Genomic DNA, 12,403 nt, shown 5'->3' on the forward strand with positions numbered 1-12,403 from the left:
CCTTCTCTTGCAATAAATGTGAAAAAAATTTTTGTTTTGCTTTTAGTAGATACAGAAATGTCATTAAGTGTTGAGGAATTTTAATAAGGGGTCAGTTTAGTGTTGCTAAACTATATGTGACTTTAATGTTGATTCACATTTTGATTAGGATTTTGAGACGAAATGTTGAGTCAAGTTTGTAGATATACATAATAGTTAACAAATTGTTTCATTTTCTTCGTGATTTTTTGGACATTTATATAAATTCCCTTTATTGTGTTACATACAAAATCATAACTCTTCACAGGCTTTTTTCCCTTTAATTTGAGAAAATTATTGAAGATATTTTACAATTTAGAAAAAAAATCTCAATTCATTACTATATTAAGACATCTTTAAGCTGGCAATGAATTTGTTACCTTACTGTTGTTTTTATGGCTCGTAGTTAACACAGTAATTTTTTTAAAGTTTTGTAGTGTTTGGATTTTGAGAGAATATATTTATCTAGATATCAAGTAAAGTTGGAAAAGATACTTTCTTCAGTATCAAACCAACCTTTGCTTTTCCTTCTGCAAGTAAGCAAATCAACAGTCGTCAATGGCAATTCTTTTTATTTTCCTGAGGAGCTGAACTGATTCACTTTGTTATAAAGCAGAAACTAACACACCATTGTAAAGCAATTATACTCCAATAAAGATGTTTTTTTAAAAAATGCTAACATTTAAAAAAGGAAATTCTGAGTGGAAAATCGGAAGATGCTGCTTTACATTTCTTTGTTTCTGCCTTTTAAATAAACAGCTAGAGCATTTAGTAAGTTTTTAAATGAAATCAGATTTGGTTTTTATTACTCTTTAAGATTTAGGGAGTCGCTTTTTTGAAACAGGTTTATGGTGTCAAAAGTGTACAGATTTAATTAGTACAGGCACATATGGAATACTAAAAATATGGGTAATAAAAAGGACATTTTTATTTGTGTTTTGTGTATAAGTTGTATCCCTTATTTTAATTAAATACTTCATTAGGGAGCTTTGCTAAAATTATCTGCTACATGATAGAAGCTAGAAGGCATTGAAGTTTATTCTTTAAGTATACTTGGTTTGAAATCCATATTCTAATTTGGGTTTTGCGCTTAGGAAGACAATGTAATTCTAATGAGCTTAGAAATTATTCCTTTTTCTTCTAAGTTTGTCTTCTATTTCTTTCTCCAAATCTCTTCCATATATTTTGGATGGTTTATTTTACTTAACTGATCCTTATTATTCACACATAAAGCAAGAAAAATTTCAAGTATTAGTATTAAGATGCCATATTATAAAAGATCAAATTATAAAACATAAATTTGCTTTCACTTATATTGCTTCTCAAGAAAAAAATTGTTTTTAGCATTTGTGTTGAGAATGTTTCACAAAGAATATGTAACACATAACATTTATTCTCTTAGTGGGTGTGGATTTTTGAACTATTCAATATGCATACTTTTTCAAGGTTTTGACAGAGCATATTACTCTATTTATTTTGGCAATAGCTCTATACCCATTGTGCTGCTTTTCTTGCATTTCTAAGATTTGCATTTTATTTTCCGACTTTTTCAACAATGGTAGAAACAAATATTTTTGGCTTATTCTCTGCTATCAAAGAATGGTATTTGGTGAAATGAAAAGTGTTTGTGATTTATTAGAATGTAAAATTAATATTCACAAAAGGCCATGCACTTAGGAGCTTATTTATTGAAATTGCACTATATCAATTAAGGGGAATTGTTTTTATTATTATTCTTTATTTTGTGATAATGTATTTTTTCCCCAGAAAAGGAATTAAAGAATAGAAGGCATATTGAACTCAAAAGAGAATGAAATGTGTGACCATATTGAAACAGTGAGCCTCACCAGAGATATTATGAAAATGTTTCATGCTATTTTAAAAAGAAATTTGCATATATACTGGTAGAATTCTCTGAGACTATTTGTAAATTGTTGCTTTAAATTGTATGCCATATTTTAAAACAAATGGAAGAAAAACATCGAAGTATATAATTTCATTTTCTACCCTTTTCTAAGTCAATCATCGATATACTAGTTTCTAGTTTTTGAATTAGTGTATTTTAAATTAACATTAATAAATGATGGTCTGAATATAAGATTAAACATTATTGTCTTATATACTACTTGAAACATTGCTATTTAAATGATAATTTTTACAGAGTCAATATAGTTGACATACACAAACAAATAGAATAAGATGTTTTATCTCTTAGTTAGAAAGGTAATGTTAATTAGATATATCATAATTTTTAAAGTTTGATGTGTATTTTAATTAGTGGTATAAAAAAATTTAAAGAATTTTCTTACAATAGTCAAAAAAAGAGAAATACAGGAGATAAAGGCCTATGTTTTATGATTTTACAAACTTTTAAAATTAAACGGAATATCCTCAGTTTATAGTGTAATAGAATTAGAAAAAATAATTATAAATGATAATAGATGGAACTTTTTTCCCTATGAAAATAACTTTACTGAAAGTTCTGACAATTTCCCCTTGTCTTTCTACCATCTATCTCATCAGTTTGAACATAAGCGTAAAATGGGAAGCGATAAAGAAAGTGGGACACTTTAAGATATAACTCTCAAGTATTTTTGAGATTTCCTTAAAGGGGAGATTGACAACTTAGTTTCTTCATGTCAATTGAACATCCAGATGAAAAATGGAAAACATCAGAATACAGACAGAATGTCTAATGTGTTTAAGTGTGATTCACCCAAGTTAAAATACTTGCATTTATGGTGGGAATAGTGTGCATATTTTTCACTAAATCCTTAACATACCACTTTGAGTGGTCAGTAGGTTACCACTGCTTCAGAGAGTTTTTAAAAAGCGCTTGAATTCTTATTTTATATGCATTGAATGTAAAGAGCAAATCGTCGAATTTTAGACTTTTTAAAGGGTGCACATTTTATCTGAGTCTACTGAGTTGAAAATTCCAAGAAAGCAACAGTTCACAAACTGAGCCTTGTCATTGCCTTCTAGGTATGTTTACCACAGCTCTAAATGGATGGTGGCGGGCAACGCTGATTCCCCTGTGCCACCCCGGGTGTACATTCATCCAGACTCGCCTGCCTCAGGGGAGACTTGGATGAGACAAGTGATCAGTTTCGACAAGCTGAAGCTCACCAACAATGAACTGGATGACCAAGGCCACGTGAGTACATGACCTCCCTAATTTGCCTCCATTGGATGGCGTGGACTGTATCTGTACTGTGCCTGCCTGAAGGAAATGAACTTTTCTAAGATCATGAAATTCCTCTCCTGGTTGACTAGCCTGTGCACAGTCTGCGCAAAATCTAGGTTATAGTTGCATCAGAGATTACGCCTGTGGCCGGAGTATTCTATGAAGCATTTAATAGGGAAAACTAGATATTGCATTTGTATTGGAATGAAAGAACCTCAGGCAGCCATTTTTAGCCAAAACATTTGTTTGAAATCCCGTGAGGTGCCAATTATTATACTCTGAATATGAATTCTTGGCAGTTGGGTGAACAGTGATAATGATTTATTGTGTCCTGCCTGCATCCAGTTCTTTCTCCAGCTGAAGCTCATGCTTCTCAATGACAGCCCAGGCTTATGCTGTTCGCGTGTTCCACCTGCAAGCTCCCAATTGTTTTGTAATAACATCTAAGGTGTCAAATACGTTGTAATAATTCCTTTTCATCTTAAAACTGCTGAAAAATGATATATATGCTAAAGCCAGCCATTTCAATAATATAGTCATTTTTAACACCTTATTAATTTTTACACAGTATTGTTCCTAGGCAGGACTACCCTTATTATTTTAATAAATAAGTAACTCTGGATACATGCTGATTTCCACTCAATGCTAGCATTTCTATTAGGTTTCTGTTATTTGAGAGGGTTTTGACTGAAGCAGGATTGAAATGCCTTTTTAAGAGCATATATGGTACGTAAAAGGAATACCAACTAGTTCATTTCTCAAAGGGGTGACATGAAGATAGCATATTTATGGGCCAATCTTTTCAAACAAAAATGCAAACTGTCATAAGCTAGTAATACAGCGATGACAGGATGTGATTTGTAAGTTGCTAGATAATATCTTAAGCAAATTGACCTTAATGAAGACATTCAAGTACAAATTTCATTGTGGTACAGATGCAGCATCTGGATTTTTAAGACTCATCTCTCTCAAACTGCCAGTACTTTTGTTTATTGTTGCCTTTCATATTCTAAACCAGAATCAGAAAAGTAACAGTGTACAGTTTATTTCTGAATCCAACTTCATGCCCTGTACTTTAGTGCATTACTTTGCTTCTCTTCCTTTTTATTCTGTATATACACAGTCAGGTTGTAACAGTTATTTTTCGTTTGATTTCAATGAAAGAACACTAGTTTCTTCTGTCTCATTGAGGGAGCCAACTGTGAAATTTTGCCAGTGCATCCATTGAGGAGTCTTTAATTTTTTTTACAGTAAAAATTTTAAAAATAAATGGCACTAAGTGTTACCTGTTTTCAAAGCTTAAACATACCCTGCTTTTCTGAGTTCTATAGTTTGAGAATATATCTTTTAAAGAGATAAGTGGGTCTAAAAGCTATACACTGTCATATATAAGGGCCAAACTCCTTTAAGCAATTTAAATAAATATAGTCATTCTATAATTCAAATTCTTTCAGATTAAATTACTGGCTTTATATCTAATATCTACCATATCTACAAAATTAGATATAGATCTAGTAATTTATCCATCTATCTGATTTTAACTTCATAATTTCACTAGACTTTATTTAAAACAGCATTCTCTAGAGAAACAGAACCAATAGACTGTATAGATATAGTTATAGATATATAGATAGATATAGATAGAAATAGAGATAGAGATAGAGGAGGGATTTATTTTAGGGAACTGGCTCACACAATTGTGGTGGCTGGTAGGTATGAAATTTGCAGGGTGGGTGGGCAGGCTGAAGACCCAGGGAAGAGCTGATGTTGCAGTTTGAGCCTCGAGGCAGTTTGGAAGCAGAATCTCCTCTTCCTCAGGGGACCTCCACCTTTTTTCTCTTAAGTCTTTCAACTGATTGGGTAAGGCCCACCCACATTATGGAGGCTACTTGCTTTACTCTGCTGATTTAAATGTTAATCTCAACTGAAAAGTACCTTCACAAGGACATCAAGACTGGTGTTTGGCCAAACATCTAGGTACCATGGTCTAGCCAAGTTGACACATAACGGTAATTATCACACAGCATTGTTTAAAATACAAAAGAGTAGATTGCAACTTGAGCCACAATTGTTTATACCTGAATAATTATAAAATTCCACTCTTAAAAAAAAATGAAAACATAGCAGAAAACAGACAAAATCTATAGAAGTGTTTCATCTTCCAGTAAAATTCTTTTAAGGTTGTGACAGGATGTAATACTTTAATAAAGGAAAGTAATTAGTGTGTGCAGGGAATAGGGAGAGAATAATATGTATCTGTGCATTTTGGAAGCAAGGAAATTGCCTTTGCAAATAGTAAAAATGTACCTATTGCTTGATACTAGAGGAGAAGGTAGGAGGGAAAATGCTCTTTTCTGTTCTTTATTTAAAAACAAAGTTTTGAAGACTTTGTAAAATGTAGTAAGAGATAAGAAGCCATAGTCTCTGTCTTCAGTGATCTTCTAGCCTAGATGGGGAGAGAAGACAGGCACACAGGTGATCGTGATGTAAGCGCAGAGCAGTGCAGCTGCCACATTGTTCCAGCCAGGAGAGATTGGGAAGGCTCTGTGAAGAAGGTGTCTGTTGCGTTTCTTTGCTCAGTTTGATGATCCTAAATAAGGTTAGATTAGAGTGTAGGAAGTCATTTCTTATTCTATTGCTGATGTGATTCAGCGTCTGAGAAGAGAGCAGTACCATTGTGATGGGACTAATTCAGCAGTCCCTTTCCTGATGCAGAGATCTCTCAGGGACTCTCACCTCTCTGCCCTCATACAGTTGAGCCTCCCCACCCCCAATTCTAAAGGAAGTGACACTAACCTCTAACCAATCAAGCTGTAGATTCAAATGCGAGGTAATTTTCTAATTTGCTTTCTAAATTACTTTCCTACTTTTTGTCTTCTCAGTTCCCAGTTTTATTCTGCTAAAGAGGTACAAGTGTTCAACATGGTGACTTGAGAACTCCATGTAGACCTGGGACTTTTATTAAACACAGAGAGATTGGAGGAAACAAATTGTCACGGGGCTGTGAGTGGACCTAGGGCTGCACAAAACATGAGATTATGTGCCATTGTGATTTTCCCCAAAGTGATTTTTCATCTTTCCAAACACAAAGAATTGTTTAGAGAGGAATACTGGTAAGAATCTAGAGATATAGAAACGTCCCACCACTCCACAGCTAATCTTTTTTTTTCTGTTTAGCATGTCAACTTTTTATTAAAGTTAAGAAAAATTAATCTTATAATTTTTAGGACTACACATGTATGTCTTTTTTTAAACATCTTTATTGGAGTATAATTGCTTTACAATGGTGTGTTAGTTTCTACTTTATGACAAAGTGAATCAGCTATACATATACATATATCCCCATATCTCCTCCCTCTTGTGTCTCCCTCCCACCTTCCCTATCCCACCCCTCTAGGTGGTCACAAAGCACCGAGCTGATCTCCCTGTGCTATGTGGCTGTTTCCCACTAGCTATCTATTTTACATTTGGTAGTGTATGTGTGTCCATGCCACTCTCTCACTTCATCCCAGCTTACGCTTCCCCCTCCCCGTGTCCTCAAGTCCATTTTCTACATCTGCGTCTTTATTCCTGTCCTGCCCCTAGGTTCTTCAGACCATTTTTTTTGATTCCATATATATGTGTTAACATACGGTATTTGTTTTTCTCTTTCTGACTTACTTCAATCTCCACAGCTAATCTTGAATGTTGTGAAGACTTTATAATCCCTACTTGCCCTTTGGGGAGACCATAGTCAGCTTTGTCTTGGATTGTATACAAACCAAGACTGGTCCTTGGATTACCTGGGGGCAGATGGTCAGCATGCTTGGATGGGGTATTTCCTTCTCATCATGTGCATGTTTCACTTGGAATTTGCTGTCTGGAGGGAAACATTTAGGTGAACATTTCCCTGCAGAATTAGAAGACATTTAACAGGTAATGGTGCACCTTAAACCAGGGCAGGACTTGTACCCACAGTGCTGGTGTACTTTGGAAGGAAGCACAGTCAAGCATCCACAGCCAGGAAACTTGTCAGAGGGTCTGTTCTTCCAGCTGCTGAGGATTCAGTGATACAGTCACCCTAGCTCTGAGTTTGTCCTCACCCTCTTCCCATTTCTGCTCGAGAATCAGATGGGGTAGCAAGAAGTCACAGGGGAGATTGCTAGATCTCCCTGATGGAAGGAACTTGCCATAGCTTAGAGGTCTAAGGTTCATAAGCAAAAAACTTTGACTCTCTGGGCCTTGGTTCTCTCATGGGTTATATTGGAACCAGAGAATTTTGAGTGACTCAAATGAGCTGATGAATTTGAAAGTCCATATTTGTAAGGAGTGCTTCATACACAAAGTCACACTTGAAACAAAACCCAAGCCACTTTGCTATGGAGCTTGCGACCTTGTGTAACTACCCTGACCCCTACCATTGAAAGCAAGTCTGCATCTGGTATCACCAAAACTGCAGGGAGCCAGGGTTTTTTTTATCTGCTCCTTCTTGGTCCTTTGCTTGACTTGTTCCAACACTGGCATTTAGGTCATGTAGAAAATTTCCAGAGTCAGCAGGTAGTGTTTCCTTATTGAGCTGTTTTGTAAGGGACAGGTGGTGTATCTGTCAAACTACAGGCACTTTAGGCCGATCAGATCAGAAATACGTAACATCGTGCTTCTTTTGACTCAAACCTAGTATCTTTAATGTGGGAAAAAACTGTATTGACCTTCACATGGGAAAGCACCCCGTGTTTATGGATAGAGGTCCATGTGACTATCTATGCTACTAGGTAATGCCCCAAAGAAAAAACATCCTCCATCTCAACAGAACAGAGAGCACGGAACATGCAGATCAGATATAATTATTTGAGTTTCAGAAATGGGCATTATCATTGTGGTCTCCTTGTTTATAAGGCCAGTGGCTCTCCTCGTTCTACTTGTTCTATTAAATAAGCAAAATATTCTTGATGAATGGATAAAGAAGATGTGGCACATATATACAATGGAATATTACTCAGCCATAAAAAGAAACGAAATTGAGTTATTTGTAGTGAGGTGGATGGACCTAGAGTCTGTCATACAGAGTGAAGTAAGTCAGAAAGAGAAAAACAAATACCGTATGCTAACACATATATATAGAATCTAAGAAAAAAAATGTCATGAAGAACCTAGGGGTAAGACGGGAATAAAGGCACAGACCTACTAGAGAATGGACTTGAGGATACGGGGAGGGGGAAGTGTAAGCTGGGACGAAGTGAGAGAGTGGCATGGACATATATACACTACCAAACGTCAAATAGCTAGCTAGTGGGAAGCAGCCGCATAGCACAGGGAGATCAGCTCGGTGCTTTGTGACCACCTAGAAGGGTGGGATAGGGAGGGTGGGAGGGAGGGAGATGCAAGAGGGAAGAGATATGGGAACATATGTATATGTATAACTGATTCACTTTGTTATAAAGCAGAAACTAACACACCATTGTAGAGCAATTATACTCCAATAAAGATGTTTAAAAAATATTCTTGAACACTTGTCATTATAACTTTGGTAGTTCATTAAAAAGCAAATAATGAAAAAAAAAGCAAATAATGCTATTTTATGAGAATAACTAAGGCTCGTTTAGCGTTCTCTTAAAATGTCCAGGGATATACTACATTCCTATAGATCATATTGAAAGTATATTATTTTTCTTGAATAATTTTCAGGTTACTATTGGCAGTTCCCCTTTAATGTACAAACATGGGCATGCCTCATCTATTTCTGTACCCTACCCCAGTATACCCCGCCTTAAGTCATTTTGGAGATTGCGTAAGGATATAAACAAATAAATGGGGCTTCTCTGGTGGCGCAGTGGTTGGGAGTCCGCCTGCCGATGCGGGGGACGCGGGTTCGTGCCCTGGTCCGGGAGGATGCCACATGTTGCGGAGCAGCTGGGTCCGTGAGCCATGGCCGCTGAGCCTGCGCGTCCGGAGCCTGTGCCCCGCAGCGGGAGAGGCCACAGCAGTGAGAGGCCCGCGTACCGCAAAAAAAAAAAAAAAAAAAAAAAAAAAAACCAAATAAATGAAATTAAAGTATATATAGCTATATAGAGAAATCTGCTTGAGAGAACAAAGACTTCATAAAACAAGAACCCACTTTTCATTGACTAGTAAACAGAAACCCAAATGAATTTTTGTTTCCTTCACTACAAGCCAGTTCACTCTTGTCTTCTTGGCTATGCACTGTCTTTTTGTTTGTTTAATATAAAGTGGCTTTTTCAAATTTTTAGTCTGCTCTGGAATTTGCTAATCATTAGGATCATTAGAATTAAATCTTGCTTTTTCATACTTTTTATCTGACTTTTGCCAGACATACATTTCACGTTAGACTTAGTGTATACACACACACACACACACACAGAGAAAACAGACAGTGTTTTGGAAAACAGTACCTATCCTTACTACAAGCAGCACACTCTATTTTTCTGCTTTATTTTCTAATTTTAGTTATTTAAAAACTTTCCAGTTGCAACACTTTACACTGATGTTGTGAGCCATGAATGAGTTAGTTGAAATTCTGTCCTTTCTTAAACCTGGAAAAAGACTTTTCCAGAGGTTGCTGATTTGTGTTGTGTGTCCCTGGGTGATGGTGGAGGCTATTGTCCCCTCTTGTCCTTTCCTCAGACTCCTGCTGTTGTTCCATCAAGAATGTCTGGTGGGTACCATCATTAGATCTGCTATCTAGGCATTTCCTCCACTGATAGAAAGAAAATTTCAGGGTTAAAAAAAACCCCAAACTGTTGGTTAATAACAGAGTGTAAAGACATCCTTTTGGGGCAGCAAACACACTCTACAGGTAGAGGGCTATTTGTGTTTGGGCTGACCAGTGATTCTGAATTTGGCTTATTAAACTGCGCACATCCTGAAAAACATGAGGCAGGTCAACCAAACACTGTGTTTTTCCCAGACCTTTGTTTAAACATTTCTCCAAACTCCTAACTCCTCAAAACCTGAATTCAAATTGTATAGCTCAGTAAAGATATAGATTCATTAACTAAACTCATTAGTGAATACCTTAATTTGGATTCCTGGCAGCAAATAGAAAATCCCATTGGATAGGGCTATTTCTTTTTTTTTTTTTTAATCATTGACATATACTATTTTTAATACACAGTCCATATTCAAAATTTTCCAGCTGTCACAATAATATCTTTTTAGTCACGTTTTTTCCTCTCTGGGTTCCAATCCAGAATCACACATTGCATTTATTTATTTATTTATTAACGTCTTTATTGGAGTATAATTGCTTTACAATGTTGTGTTACTTTCTGCTGTATAACAAAGTGAATCAGCTAAATGTATACATATATACCCATATCCCCTCCCTCTTGCGTCTCGCTCCCACCCTCCCTATCCCACCCCTCTAGGTGGTCACAAAGCACCGAGCTGATCTCCAGAAAGTAGGCATAGAGGCTTAGGGCTATTTCTTTACCTCACCTCCTCAACCTTGACAGTATAAAACATATAAAGAAGAAGAAAACATTCATGCACAATTCCATCATCCAGAGCTATGACCACTCTTCATATCTTTGTATGGGTCCTTTTTACTGTCTACTTTTAAGTAGTTATGATAAGTTGCAAAACAACTTGGATACTTTATTCTAATTTAAGATTTAAAAAGAAGCGTTTCATTATGTGGTTAAAAATGTCCTAAAAGCATTAGTAATGGCTGAATAATGTTGTATCCCACTGTGTGCACTTTCATTTACCTAACCAATCTACTCATGTCAGTGGTTTATAGTTTTTCCACTGTTATAAATGGTGCGCTGCACATCTTTGTATATGAAACGCTTTTCTGGATTTGGAATATTTCCTTAGGATAAATTCTCAGAAGTGGAGTCTTTGGGCAGAAGGCAGTTGAACCATATCATCAGATTCCCCTAGCTGAGTCTGAGAGCTTTTGCATCACCAGGCATCTGGGTTTTGGAAGCCTTGTTATGATGGGAGCACAGACGCTGGGCTCTCCAGGCAAACCAGAGACTTTGTGAGCCACACATAAGTCACACCCTGGGGTATCCTTAAAATCCCTTTGCCCTTGAATAGACATGTTGTGGTCACCAACAAGGGAAAAATGTTTCTGAAGCAAACCTTGGTGTGCAAATACTTATTTTTAGGGGATGGGTGTGGTAGAATTCAAATAATCATTTCAATCTCACTCTTAGTTTTATTGTTTTGGACTCTGTGTTCCATTAGGCTCATTATAAATAAAAGGCTTATGAATTTATTCTTGTGTTTTCAGAAACAGAAAATTTGATGTTACATTCGTATGGTTTTACACAGGGTTCTGCCAAAATAGTGATTACTTTTTCTTGTTTGTATTTTTATGCACACTTTGCAAACAGCTACCCAGCAGTCTCAGTCCAATTTTGATATACTTTATTAAATTGGCACTTTCAGAGCTTTGGATATTTTTATTTCCAACTGGGGTTCGTTTTGCACGTTAAATATTTAGTCAAGCCAGAAGTTGCTGACAAATTTGGCTTTTCTTTCCTTGACATAGATTATTCTTCATTCTATGCACAAATACCAACCACGAGTCCATGTCATCCGTAAAGACTGTGGGGATGATCTTTCTCCCATCAAGCCTGTTCCATCTGGGGAGGGAGTGAAGGCATTCTCCTTTCCAGAAACTGTTTTCACCACTGTCACCGCCTATCAGAATCAGCAGGTACTGTTCTCAGAATTGGGATCTTTCTAGACGTTTAATTTCATGTGCAGATTGAAAGCTAGCTCTTCTTTTCACTGTATCTAAATGTTATGAATTGTCATAAAGCATTTGCCATGTATGACATCCAGAATATATATGTATTGTAATAACAATTATTTATCTATTATTCCCCATGTAAAGCTACTCTAGTGAGGATTTCTTTAGACCAGAGTGTGTCTCATGACTGGCAGTGTAGGTTTACTTTCCATTTTGAGACATTGAATCCTGATGTCATAATTAAAATTAGAAAGCATGTGTATTGACTAGGAAATAGACATGTAGGATATGAAAGTGAGTTGTGTCACAGGGCATGGGATTTGACAGCTCACTTTATTTTAAAGCTACCATCCATATATTATGGGAAATATTTCAGAAGCACTTATCCTATGCAGTCATTTTAGTATATATATACAAAAAGGCTATTTCTTTCAAGATATGCTTTAATTGTGATAGAGGGCAATGCATATGCTTATAGTCTGAGAGATGAGCGATTG

At 36.2% G+C, this 12,403-nt stretch overlaps 1 protein-coding gene across 1 annotated transcript in view; it reads left to right on the plus strand.

The window, feature by feature from the left end:
* Positions 1 to 12,403, plus strand: part of TBX18 (T-box transcription factor 18) — a 31,842-nt gene that overhangs the window by 5,859 nt on the left and 13,580 nt on the right. Inside the window, exons 4-5 of the mRNA XM_082633962.1 lie at positions 3,004 to 3,175; positions 11,703 to 11,870. Coding sequence (XP_082490088.1) covers positions 3,004 to 3,175; positions 11,703 to 11,870 — 340 coding nt within the window. The remainder of the gene's footprint in view (positions 1 to 3,003; positions 3,176 to 11,702; positions 11,871 to 12,403) is intronic.

Source organism: Mesoplodon mirus (genome assembly GCF_964341445.2).
Source record: "Mesoplodon mirus genome assembly, chromosome: 10".
In the NCBI taxonomy this organism is placed as follows: Eukaryota; Metazoa; Chordata; class Mammalia; order Artiodactyla; family Ziphiidae; genus Mesoplodon; species Mesoplodon mirus.